The sequence below is a fragment of the Myotis lucifugus genome, unplaced genomic scaffold (assembly GCF_000147115.1).
Source record: "Myotis lucifugus unplaced genomic scaffold, Myoluc2.0 scaffold_1070, whole genome shotgun sequence".
In the NCBI taxonomy this organism is placed as follows: domain Eukaryota; kingdom Metazoa; phylum Chordata; class Mammalia; order Chiroptera; family Vespertilionidae; genus Myotis; species Myotis lucifugus.
In genome coordinates this window covers 28,744-50,605 of record NW_005872118.1, presented here as the reverse complement: position 1 = coordinate 50,605, position 21,862 = coordinate 28,744, and the positions used below count along the sequence as shown (strand labels likewise).

Below are 21,862 nucleotides of genomic sequence, written 5' to 3'. Positions count from 1 at the left end.
ATGCACCAGATGCAGGACCCCCTGGTGCTTCCAGCCCTGGACTGAGATGAGTTCACCTGCTCCTGCCAGGGGGCTAGGCTGCGGGTCCAGGCTCTAGATGGTTTGACTCAGTGGTTAGAGTGTTGGACTGCTGACCAAAGGGTCGCAGGTTTGATTCCCCGTCAAGGGCATGTCCCTGGGTTGAAGAAGGTGATGTCGGCAGTTGGAGGAGAGGCTGCCCAGTGAGGATGAGGCCGTGGGCCTGCGCTCACACCCGCAGAAAGGGGGAACCAGGTGGTCCTGTGTGGCCTGTGGGGATGAGATCCAGGCTCACCTGAGAAGTATTTCAGGTTATGAAAGGTTTCCTCAAAAAATAAGATTGTCATGGACCCAACCTTCTGACATAAGCGCTCTAATATTTTGCCATCTTCACGTTAGATTTTATTTGAAGAATAAGATGCTATCCCTCCTGACCCTCCCCTCCCAAGGCTTACCCTCTTTGTGTGACACATGGATGGACGCGACTGGAATCCCTGGGACAGTTGAGGGAGCTCCCATACTGGGCGGAGTGCTGTCTGGTGGGAAGTCAGTGTCCTCCTTGAGCTAGTGTGACAGCAGCAGTGGTGTGTGAGGAAAGTGCTCTGCTGCAGAGTGTGGCTGCACTTGCTGAGGAGCCTGCCCGCCCCCCACAGGAACTTGGTGGCTGAGGGTTAATAATGTCAGTGAGGTGGGTCAGCTGTGGGAGAGTGGGCCTAGGTCCCAGGGGGCGTGGCCTTGGGAGATGGGTGCTCTCAGGGACCCTCCGCTGCTCCCTGCCCGGCCTCTGCAGCACCTTACCCTTGTGTGCCCTCAGGTGACGCGCCACCAGGAGAGTGTGTTGGACCTGCAGTGGTTGGAGGTCCCAGACATGGCCCTGGAGGATGTGGAGTACGTCACCAACAACATGACCTTTCGCCTCAGGAGGCTCTTAATTGAGCAAGACCATTGCAGGAAGGTGTGTTTGTGGGTGGCCCAACAGCCTGGGGGACGGTGGGGAGGAGCCTTGGTCTGGGGCCTAGTTATGGCCACGCTCCTCATCCTGACTTCCTCTCAAGCTGCACATTGTCTGTCCTCCTGGCCCATTTCCATGGGGGCAGGACGTGGGCACTTTCCCTGCAGGGCACAGTCCCCTGAGACACCTGTGTGAGGACAGAGGTTGAGCTTGGGGGGCCTGCTCCATTCACTCGGCCCTTCTGTTTCACTAAATATATCTCCGCTTCTTAAAAACTCCCTCATTTTCTCCTGCCTCCCTCCTGGCTTTGCAGTCTCGGCTGCCATCTTCTCTTTTACTTTCTTCCATCTTTTAGTCATTCTTCACCACTTTCTAGTGCGGGCACTGTGCCGGGCACAGGAGCACGCCGGTGAGACCCCTCTGTCTGCCCTGCTGTAGCTGTTCGTGACCATGACCCAGGAGTGGAACACCAGCAGCCGCCCCAGCGAGGACACGCAGCACCTGGCCATGGAGCTGGCGGACACCAAGGCCACCCTGCGTGGCGTCAGGCAGGAGCTGTGAGTTCCCCAGTGACCCCGGTCTTTCTGCTCTTGTGCTGTGTGTCACCACCCATTGCTCGCACATGTGGTTCACTGCCATGCAGTGCAGCAAACGAGGCAGCTCTCACAGTGCCCTGGAGTGACGGGGCTCTGCTTTGAGCTGGGTCCCTGTTGGGCCCTGGGCTAGCCCACACTCTTCCCTCCCCGGACCTGCACAGCAGGGTTCTGCTGGGCCTTTAGGGCTCCTGCCAGTCCAGACATGGCAGACTCAGAGCAGCAGCCTGCCGCTCAGCCTCGGGCCCAGTGTGGGTGCTCTTGGCTGGAGGAAGGATGTGTCTCTCCCGTCCCATCTGGTGGGCCTGTTGCCCCTTTCGTGCAGCTGGTTATGGCACCATGCCCGGTGTCTGGGAAGCTGCCAGCCTTCACCTCCCTGCCAGGGGGTCTCCATGCTGCCTGGCTGTGGAGGGAGCAGTGGCTCTGGGGGCTCCAGGAAAGCTCAGGTCTGTGCTGAAGTCTGAGAGCAGCAGTGACAACTTAAAGCTCACCTTGGACTCCAGAGCATTTTCGCAGCCCCACGTGCAGACGCCCTCCTCACGCCTAGAAGCCAGGACCCCCTCCTTCCCCACTTTGGTCTCCAGGTGGTGGGCTTTCCAGGTGCTTCTGAGGAACCCTCACCACGTGTTCTCATCGCCCCCAGGGAGGAGAAGACAAAGCAACTGGCAGACACCAGGAATCAGTTGTACCAGCTGGTGCTGGAGCTGCAGGAGGCCCGGCACAATGTGAGCAGGAGGCCTATCGTGTGGGCCGCGGGTGGGGGGCTAGGACGCCCCAGTCACCGGGGCCCCAGGTCCAGGAATGTGACCTGGGACACCTCTCCTTCCCGCTCAAAGTGGCGGTGCCCGAGAGCCAGCTGTCCTGGGAGCTGCTGGGGGATGATGTGCTTCAGTGACAGCATGTGGGGCCCACATACAGGGGCCTGCACATGGACCAGCTTGGCCGCTCCTGGCTTCTCCTGGGCCTGCAGGGACTTGGGCCTTTCCCTGAGCCAGGTCCCCTGCCTTTGCCCACCTCCCAGAATATGGAGCTGGCAGCCAGAGCCCAGGCTTGCTGTGCCCCGGTCCCTGAGCTGGACTCCCTGAGGGAGAAGGCGAGCCGCGTGGAGAGGCTGGAGATGGAGGCGATGGGCCTCAGGCAGAAGCAGAAGGACATAGTAGAGTTCTATGCATCCCGCATGAAGGTGAGGCTGACCAGGGTAGGTGGCCGGTGGGCACTTGGGTCCTGGAAGAGGGGAGAGGGGCTGCGATGTCTCCCCAGCTGGCCCTCTCCCTGCATCGCAGACTGACTGCGCGACCCCTGGGCTCCCTCTGGTAGTGGAAGGAATAGGATTGGGAATGTGGTTGAAAGGCCCTGATTCTTCTAGGACTTTTCCTCTTCCTCCTTCATGCCACAATGATGACCTTCTATTCACTAATCTTTTTCTTTAAGACTCCTTGTAATTTCTATGGCTAAATCTTACCAGGACTGCTTCCTCATCTATAAAACAGAGATAACTGTACTAGTTCGTGAGGTTTATACAATGAAAGAGGTAAAACACCTGGTATTTGGGCAAGTCCCATATGAAGCTCTCCATGGTGTAGCCTACTCAGATCCCGAGGTTATGGGTCTGTTCAGAGGAGGGTGTCAGGGCTGAGGGGGGATGGAGACCAAGGCCCAGGCAGGGTAACTGACGCTCTGACCATGCACCCAACTGCCTCATGTGAGCAGTGAGTTCAGGACCCTCTCTTCCAGGCATGTTGGCTCCTCCCACCTACTCAGGGAGTGGCTGTTCCCGCAGGAATGTTGGTGGATCACTGCTCTGCTCCCTGGGGACAAGGCACCCTGGGTGCTGTGCCCTAGCAGCCCGGCCCAGGAGGGGTGGCAGTGGGGGCCAGCTCTTGGCTTTGTCCTGGAAATGGCCCCCTGGCCCAGCTGCTGATGAAAGGCATCAATCTGCAGCACAGACAGGTGTGCGGCAAGGGCACCCTCCCTCACAGGTAGGAGGGTTGCGGAAGGTCATGTGCAAGCTTCCCCAGGCTGTGGCCTCCGCAGCCTCCTGCACACAGGGGACCTAAGGCAGCCCCCACATGTCAGCCAACACTCTGCCCCGTGGATGGTGTGGGTTTCAGGGCTCAGCCCCTGTCTCCGTGTCTTTTCCGGGCCTGTCCAAGCAGCCTCGCTCAGTCATGCAGACGCAGTGACTGAAGGCCTGTGTGGCACCAAGCCCTGCACCAGGAGCAGGGGATCTAACACAAAGCAAGACTCGCTCCTGGCATTGGGGAGCTTCTGGGCTTTTGCAGGGCTTCCCATGGGAACCCCTTTTTCGTGTTCTCAGGGTGTGTGCCTCTGGATAACAGCAGCAACATTTCTCATATTGATTAATAATTTTTCTCTGAAACTAGCAATGCCTTACACTTTGCATTAGTAAATGAATTACAAGAGAAACAGAGTGGTCCGTGGAGGCCAGGCCACATAGAGAATGAGTCACACTGTTCTCCGAGGCCCGTGTGCTGGGGCCCAGGGATCAGCGAGGACAATGCTCACCCCAATTCCGGCTGGGTTTTGAAGGCTGGGTAGGAGTTGGTTGTAAGGGTGAATGGGGCAGGCTGTGCTATGGAACTCAGGGCCTGGGATTATGGTGATACTGGTGAGTACTGGTGGGTAAACCGGCTGGAACACTAGATCCGAATGCTGGGGGCAGTGGCCAATGAGGGAGAGTTGGACCTTCTTCCTGCGTGAAGCCCCTCCATGTACTCTGGCTCACATCGCTGATACTAGTCCGGGCTCCTTAAGGATGGGGTGCAGGCTGCTGAAGGCAGTGAAGCGACAAGTCTGGAGCTCTCCAGCCTGAATTCAAGCCCAACTTCACCACTGGTTGGCTTTGTGACTTGGGGCTCATTCCTTAATTGACCCAAGTCAGCCTCTTCGTGTGTAAGAAGGGACTGTCCCTGCCTCCCTCTGGAGGCTGTTGTGCAGAGTGAATGTGGCAGAGACAGAGAGCACCTAGTGCAGGGTCAGGGTTAGGCAGAGAGGGGGCGGCCAGGTGAAGCCAGAGTCAGTGACCAAACCCTTCCCGCTGCCAGGCTTTGACCAGAACCGTGTCTACTGGAGGTAGGTGTACGGTTTCCCCTCCACCGAGAATCTGGGGTTCTGGCCCATGCGGGGAAATGAACAGGTGATGGATAAGCAGGAGCTACCGGCCTGCTCTCATGAGCGAGGCAAGCCTTGGAAAACTGCTCCCTGAGAGAAACAGACACATCCGCGAGTATCAGTGCTCGCAAACTGTGAGGGCATTCAGGGGAGACTCAGCCCCCTAAGACATGAGTGGCGCTGGGAGGACTCTGGAGGGCAGGACCAGGGCTGAGCGGAATGAACTGAACGGTTCCCCTGTGTGCTGGGCACTGGGATAGGAGTAAGTACCATGGACCCTTCCCATTTGGTGGCCTTTGAGGGCCCAGACATTGCGTCCCACTCCCAGCATGTGTCTGACCCACAGAGGCCCATAGTACTTGTTTGTTGTGTCTTACAGACCCCTCATTTCCAGGAAACTGCTGAGAGTAGGTGTGTGAAATGTTCAAATAGGAAGTGCATATTGACCAAAAGCTTATCTGAATTTTGTTCCAGAACCAAGATCAGTGGAGTGACTGAGAGGCCTAGCCTCAGCCCTCAAACCCAGGACTCTCAGCCCCACCCCTTCTTTGTGAAGGAAAGGGGCTCAGCCAAGCCCCATATCTGTCAGCAGGTGCACTCGTCCAACTACCCGAGGTTGTATGTGTCAGACACTCTCACAGTGGTCCCTTCCCAAAGTTAAATAGTGTCTTGCTTCGGGGATTTTTCCATCTGCCTGGCCTAATGGAGAAGGGCAGGGGCTCAAAAGTGGAGACAGAACTTCCCGCAGCAGCAGAGTCACCCCTAGGTTGTTGGTTTGGGTCCAGATTCCTGGAAGAGCTGTCGTCATGACCAGGGCCTTAACCTCATTGCTCTCATGTATGTTCTTGCTGACCAGGAGCTGATTGAAGATAATTTTACCCTAATGGACACGAAGGGCCTTCTCCAGGAGCAGCTGACTGTCGCTTGGTCCCGGGTCGATAAGCTATACGAGCTTGAGGAGGAGAACGCGCAGCTGAAATCAAAGCTGCGCCGCCTACATTTGGTAGGACAGGCTGTCATCGCCACGTGTAACACAGATGAGGGCGGTTTAGGTTCATGTTGTGCTCTTCTCTGATGTTCAGCTACTGGGTTGGTGCTGCCGCCGGCACAATGACCTGCTGATGGCGGAGACTTGCTAACTTCAGTGGCTTGAGTGGGCACCACTGAAGGCTCCCAACACAGAGAGGGCCTGATGCTGTGTTGCTTTCCTGTGAGGTTGGATGGATGTGGGCCTCTTTGCAAAAAGGGTCTCCTCTGGCGTTTATGATGTGGGTTGAGCTGTGATGTGTGAGTCCCTACAGCCTTTCCAAGGCGTTAGGCCTGCTAAGGGGCCACAGAGCTGCCGTCATTATAGCATTTGCTCTAAAGCCCTGTGCTGTACGTCACTTTGTTCAGACACCACTCAGAGAACTTCATCCCCTAGGACCTAGGGCAGGGGTGGGCAACCCCTGGCATTCGTGTGAAACATGGCACGCCAGTAACTTTTGCTGGCACTTGAAACCCTCTCATATGATCTTCCATTTACAATTGTGAATCTTTGTTCTCAGTGATGAATTTTGTTAAGTCTCATAATAGGAGTAGCCTGACAGATGAAAGTAGTAGCTCGTGCATATCTCTGAAGGTCACGAAATATAAACCTGATGTAAAATCTCTGTCATCAGTGATGCAGCAGCAAAAGTCCCACTGATAATATCAAACGAGTCATAAAGTTTTCTGTCAGACTATCAGTGTACATGTATACATTAAAAAATAAATGTATTTTTCATCATCATATACTGTGTTTTTGTTGCTCAAATGAATTTTATTATTTCTTCAAGGTTCTACACATATGTGCACCTTAAGAAATATCAAGTAGGCATAACATGTTCTCAAAAAATTAGGGCTGGCACGCAGAAGAATTTTGAGTCAGAGATTTTGCTGATTTTGGCACGCACTCACAAAAAGGTTGCCCACCCCTGACTTAGGGCCTAGGTCACTCGGTCAACATACCTTTCAGTGGTTGTAACTCTCACAGCTGGGCAAGGTGTTGGAGTCATTTCTGTGCAGCTGTGTTTGTGGAAGTGAGCAGGGGCATGGAGGCCCTTCATCCTGGGGGAATGAGGGCAGATTCACAGGGGCCAGGACCTGTCCAGAGCGTGCTCCAGTCCGAATCCTCACCCCATCCCCTTTTCTGCACATTCAGGCCCAGGACACAGACCAGAAACACCTTGAGGAGCTGCAGGAAGAGAACTTGGCCCTCAAGGCTGCACAGCGGCAGAGTGTGGAGTCCGCCCACCTGCGCTGGGAGCTGGACCAGCTGTCAGAGGGTAGGCAGCAGCCGCTGGTGCCGTGGAGCCAACCTGATTGAAGACTATTACACTTTAATAGATAACCAAGGGCCTTCTCCAGGAGCAGCTGACTGTTCGGCTTCTCCCTAAGCCAGGGAGCTGAGCCCTTGGCTCTGAAACTCGTGTGTCAGCCCAAATAAATAGGGTTTTATTCAAGGGCCATTTGGAACTGTTTCATTGCAATTCTCTCCAAGAACATGAAGGGCCTGGCAGCCTTGAAGTCAGGACATGAAATGTAAAGGAAGTGCAGCCAGATTTCTCAGTTCCCATTCAGCTAGACACAGAAGCTTCCATATGACAGCACGCTGACACCCAGAGGGTGTCTTAGATCTCTCTGTGGAGCACTGGAAGCTCTGGATGCAGGAGATGTCCCCAGTGGTCACTCACCTCCATCATAGTTGTACCCGGGGCATGGTTTCCTCCGTTGATTTCATAATCTGGCAGATGGGTGTAGTCTGCTCTCCATCTTCCTGGGCAGTGGCTGCTCAGTGGCTGCTGTACAGGCGACCCAGGCCTCTTCCTCTCCCTCTGTTGTGTGTCCCCTCCCAGCCCCCAGAGGAGGTGTGGGGTTGGCCAGGGAAGGTGGGTGGGGCGGCCGTGCAGCAGAAGCCTCAGCACCCAGCAAACAACAAGCCAGTTCCTGTGTCCAACAATAGCGCGCGTGCACCTGTGAGTGCAGGTCAGGCTTTGCTTAGAGCTCTGCAGAGCCAGGAAGGTCTTTGGCTGGTTTTTCAATTCTGAGCAACATTCCTAAGCGTCATGGAAAGATTGTTGAAAGCAGCTGGGTAGTCCTCTCTTCAAGGCGTCCCATCTACTCCAAACCTAAAATCAGTTCATTGAATTATGAGTCTGTGTGAGAAGTTAGTTTTTTTCTTTGGTTTGGTGTCTCCTCACTCCTGGGAATCCAGGCTCTGGGAGTTCAGGTTCCTGGGGAACACCACCGCCCCCTGGTGGGACACAGAAGTAGTGCTGGCTGGCAGGGACTGGCTCAGACCAAATGTGCTTGTTAGAAGCCAAGGTGGCTGATGGGGCTGGAAAGCCTCCCTGATTCAGATGCTCAGTGTAGCTTATGAGCCCTTTCAGGTCAGTGACTGACTGACTTCTTGATGTTCCCAACTCCTACTGCTTAGCTGGAGGCTCACGAACAAAGTGTGAATGTACTTTTGTGTGGTTGGGGTGGTGGCTTCTTGAAACAGAAAGGCCTGGTTTAAAGTCCTGGCTCCTCTACTTGTTAGCCAAGTGACCTCTTCTGCACCTCAGTTTTCTTATCTGCAAAATGGGGGTAATGAAGCTGCCTCACAGGATTGCTATGGGTATCTTGTGAGAGGAGACAGTGAAGCGTTAGGCTGTGCCTGGCCCACAGGGCGCCAACAAAGGATGGCTGTTCTTATTGCCCTTGTCTTATCCAAAGATACCTTGTCTTATCCTTGTCTTATCTTACTCTGCTTCTTGGGGTGCTCGTGAGCAGCCCTACTAGCAGTACAGTGCGATAAGGCTCCCAGGGTTGAGTGTGTGGCCCTGGAGGGACAGGTGAGGGAACAACCCTGACCCCTCAGACATTCATGGTTTCCTCCTGAACAAGCCATGGGACTTATCCAAAGTCATGTACCTCCTGGTGGCAGCGAAGGGCCGAAAACTCCCATACTTCTCAGGTTGGGCTCCCTTTTCTGTTCTGCATTCAAGCTGTTTAAAAGCAACAGAGGAAATCTGCCTTTTTCTGGCTTTACCTTATGTTTTCATCTCGCCTAGAATTTTTAAAGCAATTTGGCTATACTGTCTCATTCTTTTTCTTTTTCTTTCTTAATTTTTGCTTATGAGAATGAACGGAAGAACTCGTCAAGGGAGGACTGGATCTCGCTTGGCTGAGAGGGTGGTGCGAGCTGACCCGTAGAGGACTCTAGAGCAGATGCAATCGGCTGTGGATCTAAGCAGGGTGTTAAGTCAACGTGGCCTTGTGGTGCACATGTCGAGACGTATGATGACAGGCTGAGTCGACTTATGTGCCTCTTAATGTCAGCTATTTCTTCCCAAATGTCCTTTAGGTCTCTCAAAACATGGTCTATCATTTCTATAATGACCTGAAGTTGGGGAGCAGATGTTTCAGGAGGTTTCTTTAACACGTCGATCAGCTGGAGAAGCGCGGTTCTAATGCTGCAGGCTGATTCTGCAGATTGAGTCTGGGCAACTGACAGCATGCCCTGTACTTGGCTAACTGTCTGCTCCATTATCTCAGAATTGAGTGGCACAGATTCTTGAGTAGTTGCTATCTCCATTATTTCCATTGTTTCAGATTCTGATATAATCTCTTTGTGTGGCTGGATCGCTTGAGAACCTTTCCTTGTCTCCACTACGGCAGCAGGTGCTATTTCTTGAGATAATTTGGTCTTCTTCAGTCTCCTGGCAGCTCTCGCTCTAGTCACTGGATTGGACATCGTAGTGGCTGGTCTCTAGTAGACTATCAGCAATTATCTCAAGGGCCCTAATGAGAACTCTTAATGACATTGTGTCCAGGTCTCATTCTTTTTCAATGCAATTGTGAAAGTACAAAATGAAATCTCTGACTGAAGGAATTTACCCTGAGGTGGCAAGTACTGGGCATATGTGCCCCATAGCCTCTTCCACCCACAGACATGCGGGTCAGTGATCCTGTCCCCTCTAAACCCTCGGCTGAGCCTCCCGGACTCCCACCACTCTGAGGCTGGCACGGAGAACACACTCTCTTTGCCATCTGTTAGTCTCTGCAATCCTTGACTTGATGGTCAGGTTACAACTTTGTAAAAAAGTGGTTCCAGCAGTTCCATCATCTTGAACTTTTGCATTGGCTTCTCTCTACCATCACCTGCTTTCTTCTTAAGCTCTGCTTGCTTCCCTAACAATCCCAGCGGAGCCAGCAGAGGGGCCATAACCGCCCGAGGAACCCTCAGGTGCAGACAGCAACAGCACCCTGGGGAAAAGGGAGGGCACCCAGATCACCATCCTGGCCCCCCTAACCTAGGGCTCAGGGTGATGGCCGACTCAGGGCTGGGGACAGAGAGCAGAAGCTGAGGCCCCTGGAATATGGGCTCTGACTCCACTTTACTCTTCAGCCTCTAGCTGCTTCCTGAAGCTGGACCAGGAGAAGCAGAGTCTCCAGGGCACCATCCAGGGCCTGCAGGACGCCTCCCTGGCCCTGCAGGAGAGCCGCCTCCAGCGCCAGGAGCTGGAGAAGGAGAACCAGCAGCTCAGCAAGCAGGTACCTGTGGGTAGTGTCTAGAACATACAGGCATGTAAGTGGCCAGGGGGAGCACCCAGGTGTTGGTGAGCATGCGCATCTGGGGGACAGGCAGAGACCAGTGCAGCCACCATTATGGTAGGGGGGCAGGGGGCCTCCTGGAGAGGCGTCAGGAGGCAGCAGGAGGAGTCCCTGCAGCAGTGAGACCGCACACGATGGGCCTCTGTGTGCCTCGCTGCCTTCATCTGTGAAATGGGGTTGCAATGTACCCACCTAGTAGGTGTGGTGAGGATGGTGTGAGTTAGTGTAAAGGGTCCAGCCCGTGGTAAGTGCCTCATGAAAGGAGAGCAGCGCCCTGTTAGAAAGCACCAGGCGTGGCCCAAGTGCGGGCTGAGGTCACACAGTGGCAGGTCACACAAGCATTGTCCTAACCCCGAGCTCCACAGCATTTCTGGTTCCGCAGGGGGCGGGGCAGGTACCGGGAGAATCTCACCTGGTGGCCTTGGCACAGTCCATCTGGGTCCCTTCCCTTCACTGAGCATCATGGGCTCCAGCCGCTGCCAGTCGCTCAAGGACTCTGGTCCAGACGCCTGGCCGCGTCCTCTGGGAAGGAGGAGGTCCCCGCTGGGTCGCCTTGGGCCTGGCAGGAGGGCGCTGTCTGTAGAGACTGTCGCGGGCGCTGAGGCCAGCGGGCTGAGGCCATTGAGGGGAGCCCGAAAGGCCACCGTGTTCCTTGTCGCGGGGCACAGGGACCCGTCATTCAGGGCCACCTTCCAAGGCGGCCGCTGTGTCTGTCCCAAGTCCCTCAGTCCAGGGAGGCCTCCGCGCTCCGCAGGCCAGTGTGATGGGCGCGGGTATGCCTGCTCCACGAGCCTCTCTGGCCTCCCGTGGCTTTCATGGAGCGCCCACCGAGGAGCGTGATGATGTTTACCTCATGCCACCTGGTTGCCTAGGACTTGGGCCTAGGACTTGGGCTTCGGAGAGTGCGCAGTGGGAGCATCAGGAAGACCCCTTGGAGTGGTGGCAGTGGTGGGAGCAGATCCCTTCCCGCCAGGTGGGGCCAGTGATAGCCAGGTGGGGCCAGAAGGTAGGATGGCAAAGCAAAGCGGTTTGCATTTCTGAATCTCCAACATGGACTATCTGTTACTTAAGCAACGAATCTACTTAATGCAAAAAAACTCTTTGGAAGGCCCAGCAAAACCCAGTTTCCTCAGGAAGTAGCCATGCCTCCCAGGATGTGAGTCATCATAGTCCAGCGTCATGTGGGCATTCAAGCCCGGCCTCTACATCTCCTCACAGACACGGAAGGGCCTGGATAACATGGCCCCATTACCACAGGCAATTGGGAGATCTCTCTCTCCTCCAGAAAACGTTCAGAAACAAGCAGTGATGAGACAGGCCATAGGGCGGGGAATGTGCTTCTCCACGGCTGGATCAGTCAGGATTTCCCCATCAGTTCAGTCACATAATCGTCGTTATCAAGAGTCTCCAAGCTCCCAATGGCGTCAAGACACACCGTCATCGCTGCGTCAACCAGGCAGAGCTCTCCTCCCTGCCCAGGAGCAGACACGATAGCCGTGAGCAGCACCCAGAGGACACGGAGATGGTCACTTCCGTGAGGACAGGAACCACCTGGCTGGAGCCACGACCAGGACAACAGAAGAGGCAGCAGGAGACCTGGGAAGGGGCTTCATCTCCAAACGAGCAAGTGTCCAAAGGACAGTGTTTTTATAGGGTCATCCTAGGCTGAGTTGGTCTGGGAATGTTTCGTTAAAACTGTACAGAGCAGTTTTATAAGTTGCCACATTTTTTTATAAAATTTTTTAAACATATAGCTATCGTCTAATACAGAACTGAGAAGACTTGTGATGACAGCTTTTACATGGATAGCCTTTCACCTCAGGGCTTCATGCAGAGGAAAGGGTTTTATGCAAAAGGAAGTTCCACAATTCCTAATCGTTTTAGAAATTGAGAAAGGCACGTGTTCTATGTATTGGTTGTATCATAAAGAAAATATTTTAATGCTCTATTATCTATTGTATTGCAAGAACCTGCTTATTAGTGAATCACATTTTGTGTATATAATAGAAAACATTCAAGTTGGTAGTCTAAAATACAGTAGTATTTTGTTAACAAATGAGAAAATGTCACATCAATGATTCATTTTACTAACATTTGAGAAAGATTATTGGTGAAGTTTGAGATAAATCATATTGTTTAACTTCATAAAGAATGTAAGTGTAAGTTCTGTGACATGCTCTTTGAGTTTTGCCCTAATTGGTTATCAGGGTATGTGTGCAAGGACACATTTTATTAGAGGGATTATGCATGTTGTCTTTCTGTTTGAACATTTGAATGAGTTAAGTCTTATACACTTTCTAGTTTTAAAAATTTTAAATCCTGTTAAAGCTTTTATGTATCAAGATGTTTCCCTTTAATTTTAGAACTAGTTTATAAAGGATTTATTTGGATCCTGTTTAATAACTACAGCATTTTGTACTGTTACTTTTTAATATATTGAAAACATAAAACAAACAAACAAAGAATAAAACAGAAAACACTGGTGGGTCCCGAAGGGAGGCAGCGATGGAAGACACGCTCCCGTGTGGAGACCGTGGATGGGCCGTTTCAGGGCATGGCTGCTGGTGACAGGAGTGCAGTGCTCACTCTCTCCTTTTGGTCGAGGGGATGGGGAGGAAGAGATGGCTGGACGGGATTGCCTTTCTGGACAAACCAGGTCTTCCCAGTAGCGCAGTAGAAGAGACATCCAGGAGGACAGACAGGCTCACCAGCCAGGTTCATCCTACAGTTACCAGGACCCCATTCACATGGCAAGAAGGGCCCTGAGAGACTAGCGACGGCCTCCCTGAGCAGGTCATTCTGGGTCAGAGGGCCTCAGTCCATGTAGCCACCGTGGGTGACACAGCTGCGTCGTGGGCTCTGAGCACACCTTGACGGGTGCCCGGATTCCGGATGAGGGAGGCGCAAGGGCACCCCTGCTTGCTGACCCCCTGGCAGGACTGATGCTTTCAGGTGTCTGGGTGTCTGTCCCGACCGGCCCAGGGGTCCTGCCAGCGTCATTTGCTGAGGCTGCCCCGGCAATGGCAAGGACATGGGCTGCAGACCAGAGACCTGGGTCCCGCTGGTCATGGCTCTGCTGGAACTTCATCTCTGGGTGAGGCTTGGGACCGCCCCTCCTCCTGTGCAGTGGTTTCTCCAGGCCTCTCCTGGGACGTCCAAGGTTCAGTGACTCACGCTTCTCGTCCTTTAAGACTCCGTGCGCCTCGCAGCAGAGAAGCTGCCAAGCAGTGTGTCCTCTCCCTGGGGGCCGGGAGGAAGCCCCTCCTCATGCCGCGTCTCTCTGTGCAGCGCAGCTCAGGGAAAGCCACCGGACAGTCTGGGTTTTAGATTCACATGCTCTGGGTACAGTGAATGTCTCTGTAAATGGCAGCCTGACCTCGGCTGAGATAGAAAGGCTTGACCTTTAGAAAGATGACAACCTCCAACGGGGCGGGTCCCCAGGGGTGAGCTGCAGAGGCCTGCGCTGTAGCCTCTGGCCCAGCTCCCGGCAGGGATGAGAGATGACCCCTGACACTTCTCCTGCCCTGGAGTCCACTCTGGTCCCTCCTCCACACACTCAGGACAGGTGGTGGCTGCCGCCTCCCCACATGACTCCTTAGCCCTGTCTCTCGGGTCCCATCCCCCGCTTTCTCTCCATCAGTTCCTTGTAGGACTCCGGGCAGTCCTGCCACAGCCCTTGGGAGGCCTGTCTTGGCTCCGAGCCCCTGGTGGGAGGAAGGGGCTTCCTGTCCTGCTCAGCCCGCTCGGGGCCTGGCTGCATCACAGTTCCTCCCTCATGTTGGATCGATGGTGCATCTGGGCCATCAGCTAAAAACCACAGGGGACATGGCCTTACATTGACCTCCCTGGAGCCACGACAGGCCCAGCCTTGGACACGTCCAGACAACATGGCCCTTTGGGAGGTGTCAGAGAAGGAGGGACAAGGGTCAGCCAGGGCAGGTGGCCCAGAGTCCCAGGCCCCCCGGTGCCAGCTTGGCTCTCCCACCACCCAGTGTCGCCCAGGCTGTAGGCTCCCTTCAGTCTGTGTAAACCTTAGTTCCTGAAGTTCGCGTCCTTCCCTGTAACTCACGACCCTTCTGTGGACCTTAGAGAGGGTGCGCCCCCCACCCTCACTTTGCACTGACATCTAAGAGTTCATTCCTTTAGCCAGGAGTCCGGTTTTTGAGAGGAAGAGGGTAGCACTTTGGGGCCTATCCTGGGAACACAAGAGCAGCACAGGGACTGATGAGCAGACCCCTGGCATCCGAGTGCTCTGGGGAATTGGAGCCTCCCTACAGGAGCCCTCGGCCCAACCCTGGTGCTTTGAGGAGGATATAAACCCATCTCAGCCTATTGAGCTCTCCCTAGGGGAAGGGAGGGCCTTCATGGAAGGACAGGAGTGAGGGCTCCAGTTCCACCGCAAAAAGAAGCAGAGAAGATGGGGGTGTCCAGCGGGGGTGTCCAGCCAGGGGGGGGATGCGTGTGGACAGGGGGCAGTCACATCTTCAGACCAGAAGCAGCCACACCAGATATGCAAAGGTTGGATATAACATTCCTTTCACTGGACAGACGGGGCGGCAGGGGAGAAGGATTAACAGTAAGATGGGGAGGGGAAAACAAGGCGGGAGGCATGGGCCACAAACCCCAGGCTCCATCTGAGAGAGCAGGCCTGGGGTCTGACCACTGCCATGCATTCGGCTCTGCCGCATCCTCACTGTGGGGCTCTGGGCAGATCACTGGACTCCCTGGGCTGATGCCCTTCTCTGAATGAGGGTGAGTGACAGCTGTGCATGGCCTTCCTCCTCAGGGCCGGCTCCAGAGCAGGCACGGCCACCAGGGCAGATGCCTGCTTCCTGCTGAGCCCAGACCTGGTGCTAGGAAGTGGGGCAGCGATGAGGAAGGAGAAGAAAGATATTCTCACTTGTGAGAAAGACTCAGACACGTGGCACCTTGCAGCGCCTTTTGCTGTTGGCCCTGGCTGGTGGGGCTGCCCGGTCCCAATGTTGGGGCAGGGGGCTGGGTGTGCCCACAGGGTGCTGTGAGGACACGGATATGAGCCCCACTGCCTGACCCTCCCCCTCATGGGGAAGAAGCTGCCTGCCTGCTGCTTCTGAGGAGTCTGGAGACTGTGCCCAGACCTGTGAGACAAAGGCAGGGCGGCCTCAGCCCAGGAGAAGTAGGCAGAGCTGGCATTAGAGCAGCGACCTTTCTGGGAGTTTGTAAACCTGCCTGTGCCAGGCCGCTCCCAGCCAGGTGAATGGAGCCGGCTCTTGGTCCTGCTGCTCACTGGGTCGCTGGTGTCTGAAGGTCCTGCCCCCAGAGGTTCTAGTCTGTGTCCTGCGGTCTGGGGTGTTTAATGCTCTGAGAGCCTCCTGATCTGGATCGTGGGGCTCCTCTGTTTTAGTTTTAGAGCCGTCAACCCAAACCAGCATCAGGGTCACAAGTCCAAATGCAGGCTCTTGGGCCCCAGCCCAGACTGACCATGTCAGAAGCTCTGAGGGTGGGAGGGGCCTGGCACTCTCAGGAGGGGTCAGCTCTTGTTGTACCTTCCACCTCCCAGGTGTGAGATGAGCACGTCACCCTGACACAAGCTGGCGCCAATGCCTGCTGCTTGCTGGCCCTGTCAGTTATGGAAATGCACTCGAGGTCACATTGTTAGCAGGGAGCCACCCTCTCCCCCTCACAGGTGGTCATGAGTTTGGTGTCAGTGGGAAGGGACAGCACCATGGGCCTCGCCTGGGAGTCGCACCTCAGGGCCCACCCTGAGTCTGAATCTGGATCCATCAAGGTGTTCAGGTGTCAGGCACAGAGTGTGAGATGTGCGGGTCCAGGCAGTTCATGTTCAGGGAGTGGGCACTGGTGGGTCCCACAGAAGTGCTCTGTGATGGGCCGCTGATTGGGCATCGTCCAGGCAGGACGGAGAGGGTCTGGCCTGGGCAGCAGTGGGGTGTGGAGGGGGAGCCACATGGGGAACGAGGACAGTCTTTGGTGGTCCATTTACTTGGAGGGGAGAGGAGGGAGAGAGATGGCGGAGGACCCCTCAGAGCAGCTGGATGAATAGGAATGTCACCAACTGGGTGAAGCCCGGTAGGACATCCAGTGGTGGCTGCTGGCCCCTGGAATGTGGCCTGACCCTCAGGACAGTAGTGGACACGGCCTAAGATGGAAGCATTGAGAGTGAGCAGTGGAAAGCTGGGAGGGAAGCTGACCGATTGGTGTCCATGGCCTTTTTCTCTACCATGAGCTGGAAGTACACACCATGGGCTGAGAGGTGATGGTCTGGGTGTGGGGAGCTCACTGTGCAACTAGGCCTGACCTGGGCAGCAGCTCAGGGATGCCACCCAGGAGCCAGGCTTCTCCCTTCCTGCTCTGCAGTCTTGGCAGTGGCTGAAGTACTTCCCCAAGAAGTGGGACGGAAGGTTTTCCCTTGTTAAAAGGTCTTATAAAGTGTTCCGTGGGGCTGACAGGTTTTGGGTTTGCTTTAAAACACAGTTCACTCCCTGAAACGGACTTTTGCATGGGCTGGGTCTTTGGCTCCGCAGATTGAAGACTTGCGAGTCCAGATGGAAAGAGAAAAGCAGACCAGCCAGGATCTGGAGATCCTCAGTGAGGAGCTGATGGAGGAGAGAGAACAGCTGCTCTGTGACATAGAGACCCTGAAGGCTGAGAGAGCCCAGGAGGTAGGCCCTCCAGCCCCATGCCTCCCCTGGCTCCCCGGCCTGCAAGACGGAGAGTCCAGGATCATAGGATGTCCTGGGAATCCAGCAGTGATTCCCGGGTTACCAGTTTCCTCATCAGCTGCAGTCAGACCAGCAATTACAGCCACGGAAAGGGGGAGGGGCCAGGGACAGTTATTGCCCCCAGGGACACTGGCAATCTTGTTTTTGATTGTCATGACTTGGGGGAGGAGAGGGGAGGTGCTCCTGGCTGTGGTGGGAGAGGCCAGGATGCTGAAAATGTCCTGCTGCACACGGGACAGCCTGCAGGACAAAGAAACATCCCACTTGAAATGTCCAGCATCACTGAGAACCCTGGCAACCTCCAGGGTTGATCCACCTCACAGTACAACAAGTCCCAGGGTAGGCCTCCCAGTGCTGGGTCAGGGGCTCAGGGATGCCACTGAGGTCCCAGGCTTCTCCCTTACTGTTCTGCAGTAAATCAGAAGAAGCCTTAATCAATAAGCCAAATTTATTTGGAGTCCTATTCATTTTTGCTAGCCCTAGCGGGCCCAGAGGAAATCTTGCTTCTCAAATTCTGGAGCCCAATATGGTGGAAGTCTTTTCAACTTATATGTTTTTCAGCTCTTTGTTTTCCAAATTTGGAATGAGACTTCAGGACCTTCTGAGAAAAAGTCCTGTTTGCTGGGACAGGGCCGTGAGACCATATCTCAAGGCCTGGCCAGGTGCCAGCACTGACAACTCTGTCTGGGGCAGAGTTTATGTCCTCTCTGGAGTGGGGAGTAGTCTTATTTCCCTATTATTTAAGCAAGCAAACGTTTACAGAGTAGCAGGGTTAAAGTTTTAAACAGCAGTTTTTACCCAAGATGGAGGTTACTATACTTCATAAAGTGTTCTGTGGGGCTCACAGGTTTCGGGTTTGCTTTAAAACACAGTTCACTCCCTGAAACGGACTTTTGCATGGGCTGGGTCTTTGGCTCTGCAGATTGAAGACTTGCGAGTCCAGATGGAAAGAGAAAAGCAGACCAACCAGGATCTGGAGACTCTCTGTGAGGAGCTGATGGAGGAGAGAGAACAGCTGCTCTGTAACATAGAGACCCTGAAGGCTGAGAGAGCCCAGGAGGTAGGCCCTCCAGTGCCCATGCCTCCTCTGGCACCCCTGCCTGCAAGACGGAGAGTCCAGGATCATAGGATGTCCTGGGAATCCAGCAGTGATTCCCGGGTTACCAGTTTCCTCATCAGCTGCAGTCAGACCAGCAATTACAGCCACGGAAAGGGGGAGGGGCCAGGGACAGTTATTGCCCCCAGGGACACTGGCAATCTTGTTTTTGATTGTCATGACTTGGGGGAGGAGAGGGGAGGTGCTCCTGGCTGTGGTGGGAGAGGCCAGGATGCTGAAAATGTCCTGCTGCACACGGGACAGCCTGCAGGACAAAGAAACATCCCACTTGAAATGTCCAGCATCACTGAGAACCCTGGCAACCTCCAGGGTTGATCCACCTCACAGTACAACAAGTCCCAGGGTAGGCCTCCCAGTGCTGGGTCAGGGGCTCAGGGATGCCACTGAGGTCCCAGGCTTCTCCCTTCCTGTTCTGCAGTAAATCAGAAGAAGCCTTAATCAATAAGCCAAATTTATTTGGAGTCTTATTCATTTTTGCTAGCCCTAGCGGGCCCAGAGGAACTCTTGATTCTCAAATTCTGGAGCCCAATATGGTGGAAGTCTTTTCAACTTATATGTTTTTCAGCTCTTTGTTTTCCAAATTTAGAATGAGACTTCAGGACCTTCTGAGAAAAAGTCCTGTTTGCTCGGACAGGGCCATGAGACCATATCTCAAGGCCTGGCCAGGTGCCAGCACTGACAACTCTGTCTGGGGCAGAGTTTATGTCCTCTCTGGAGTGGGGAGTAGTCTTATTTCCCTATTATTTAAGCAAGCAAACGTTTACAGAGTAGCAGGGTTAAAGTTTTAAACAGCAGTTTTTACCCAAGATGGAGGTTACTATACTTCATAAAGTGTTCTGTGGGGCTCACAGGTTTCAGGTTTGCTTTAAAACACAGTTCACTCCCTGAAACGGACTTTTGCATGGGCTCGGTCTTTGGCTCAACAGATTGAAGACTTGCGAGTCCAGATGGAAAGAGAAAAGCAGACCAACCAGGATCTGGAGATCCTCAGTGAGGAGCTGCTGGAGGAGAGAGAAGAGCTGCTCCGTGACATAGAGACCCTGAAGGCTGAGAAAGCCCAGGAGGTAGGCCCTCCAGCGCCATGCCTCCCCTGACACTCCTGCCTACAAGAGGGAGAGTCCAGGATCATAGGATGTCCTGGGAATCCAGCAGTGATTCCCGGGTTACCAGTTTCCTTGTCAGCTGCAGTCAGACCAACAATTCCAGCCACAGCAGGGCAGGAGGGGGGGCAGATATTGCCCCCAGGGACACTGGCAATCTTGTTTTTGATCGTCATGACTTGGGGGAGGAGAGGGGAGGTGCTGCTGGCTGTGGTGGGAGAGGCCAGGATGCTGCTAAATGTCCTGCAGCACATGGGACAGCCCACAGGACAAAGATCCCCCTTCAAATGTCCAGCTTCACGCTCAGAGCTCTGGAGAACCTCCAGGGTTGATCTGCCTCACACTACAGGAAGTCCCAGGGTAGGCAGCCCAGTGCTGGGGCAGCGGCTCAGGGACACCACCCAGAAACCAGGCTTCTCCCTTCCTGCTCTGCCAATCTTGGCCGTGGCTGTTGTACCTCGCCAAGAAGTGGGCAGGAAGAATGTGGAGGGTGAAGAGACAGAGGGAAGGCCTCCTGGGATCCTCTGTGGACATCTCATTGGCCACACCTGACACATGACTAACCCTAGCTGCAAGGGAGGCTGGGTATCAGGTACTTGAGTTCTTCAGCCTCAATAGAGCAAAAAAGGGGGCTTGGGGTGGTGCTGTGTATACATAAGAGACATGCATCCACCCTCCCCTGATACACCTTCCAGTCTAGCAGGTTGAATGATAGGTGACAAGCCAGGTGTCTTCAGACCTGTGCTATTGAGGGAATATACGTGGGTCCAGGGAGAGTCTTATTAGGTGCAGGACATTTAGAATCGTGGTGCAGGGCTTCCCTGCGGTGCAGTCAATTACACTGAGCCCTGGATGATGAGAAGGAGCCAGAGAAGCTGGAGGCTGGGGGTGGAGGCAGGTGAGCATTCACAGCAGAGGGAAGTTCATGTGCAATGCCTGCAGGGGAGAGTGGTGTGAGGAGCGGCCACAGGGGTGGGCAGTCAGCTCTCGGGCCACTGTGGACCAGGGTAAAAAGCAAAAGGAAATCACTTTCATTGTTTTAAGAGAAGATGCGGTTTCTGTTTCTAAGTCATCTGGCTTCTGTGAAAGTGTTTAGACTTGAACTGTCTGGGTGGGGATCTCCATGCCCTTCACCTTGTGTCCATATCAGGCCTTTGGGAAACGTTAGGACGTCCTTTGGGTCCATGATGAGATGAACATTCCAGGCCTACACTTTGGGCTCCCAGTTTGGATGAAATCACGCCTGTGTCCTTTCCATTGTGTTTTCCTGCAGATCAAGGATCTTGAACAAGTGGTGCTTTCGCTACGGGAGAGTTCACAGGCCAGCAGTGAGGCCTGCTTGCAGGACATCGAGAATGAGAACAAAGTCCTCCACCAGACAGTGATGGAGACCAGCAGCAGAGTCAGCAAGCTGGAGTGGGAGCGGCAGCAGCTGCACCAGGATCTGGAGCAGGTGAAGGAGCAGGCGGCACGGGCGCAGGAGCTGGAGCAGGAGCTGCATCGGCTGCAGGAGGAGAATGAGAAGCTGGCCATGGAGGTCAGCGCCCTGACGACGGCCCCCGAAAGGGTCCACGCCCTGGAGCGGGAAAGCCAGGACCTGTTGCTGGAGAACCAGAGACTGCAGACGTCTCTGGACACCCTGCAGCCTGAGGGTCTGGAGCGGGACATGCAGCTGGACAGCAGGGTAATTCTGGCCTCAGAATGCGTTAGGACGCATTCCTCCCTGGTCAACTCTCTGGTGGTTTGAATGCGGTTGGATGGGTGTTGTGAAAATATTGGTTAATTGCGTTGGTATTGCTGTTCAGGTTCTCTATGTCCTTACTGAATTTCCATGTACTTTTCAAAGTGGTCAGAGAGGGTACCCAAGGAGGTTATCCAGAGAAAGGGCATAAATTGCTCAAGAAAAGTCACATGTGTAGACAGGTGCCCAGGACTAAGCTTAGGCCCATGTGACAGTCTGTTTCTGCCATGGGCCTTCCCAGAGCAGTTCCTTGAGTGCAGGTAGAACTGTCCTCAGCACGGCTGGGTTTTGCCAGTCCCGAGGGTCCTGCTATTTTTGTGTCAAAACTTGACCTTCTCTTGGCCCTTCCCTGTGTGGGAGGATGTGGGGATCCAGGGATCCGGAGTTTGTGGTCCCCCTGGGCCTGAACCTGGTGAGGATCATCCCCTTCTCCCTCCTGGAAGGTGGAAAATTCCACTCTGAGCCCCCAGAGCGCCTCGCTCACTGCGCTCATAGAGAAGAACACGCAGCTCCAGCACCAGCAACTGGCAGCAGCCCACGAGGCCCTGCAGCGGGAACACGCGTGCCTGGGCGAGCTCCATGAGCACCTGTCTGGGGAACATGAGGCCCTCATGGATGAGAACAGCCACCAGAAGACACTGCTGCGACGGACCCTGGAGCTGGAGAGCAAGGTGCTCAGTGACAGGTGGGTGCCTGCGGCTGGGGGTGCCTGACCGGCTCCCCGGGCTCCTGTCCCCCCTTCACTCTGTTCCCTCATGTTTCCTCTGGTCCCGCTGCTTCACAGTGAAGAGAAGTAAATCCACCATCTCCCTCAGCGATGTGGAGTTGGTGCGGCTGGAGACTGAGGGGCAGGAGGGTCCCCCAGGGGAGA

The 21,862-nt window shown here is 54.5% G+C and overlaps 1 protein-coding gene across 1 annotated transcript in view; it reads left to right on the top strand.

The window, feature by feature from the left end:
- The window catches only part of LOC102426266 (protein Daple-like), a 33,725-nt gene continuing 11,863 nt past the window's right edge, over positions 1 to 21,862 (top strand). The window contains exons 1-11 of the mRNA XM_023747946.1: positions 1 to 24; positions 833 to 973; positions 1,409 to 1,527; positions 2,207 to 2,288; positions 2,585 to 2,746; positions 5,552 to 5,698; positions 6,878 to 7,001; positions 10,109 to 10,254; positions 19,077 to 19,214; positions 20,524 to 20,934; positions 21,435 to 21,676. Of these exons, the coding sequence (XP_023603714.1) occupies positions 1 to 24; positions 833 to 973; positions 1,409 to 1,527; positions 2,207 to 2,288; positions 2,585 to 2,746; positions 5,552 to 5,698; positions 6,878 to 7,001; positions 10,109 to 10,254; positions 19,077 to 19,214; positions 20,524 to 20,934; positions 21,435 to 21,676 (1,736 nt within the window). The remainder of the gene's footprint in view (positions 25 to 832; positions 974 to 1,408; positions 1,528 to 2,206; positions 2,289 to 2,584; positions 2,747 to 5,551; positions 5,699 to 6,877; positions 7,002 to 10,108; positions 10,255 to 19,076; positions 19,215 to 20,523; positions 20,935 to 21,434; positions 21,677 to 21,862) is intronic.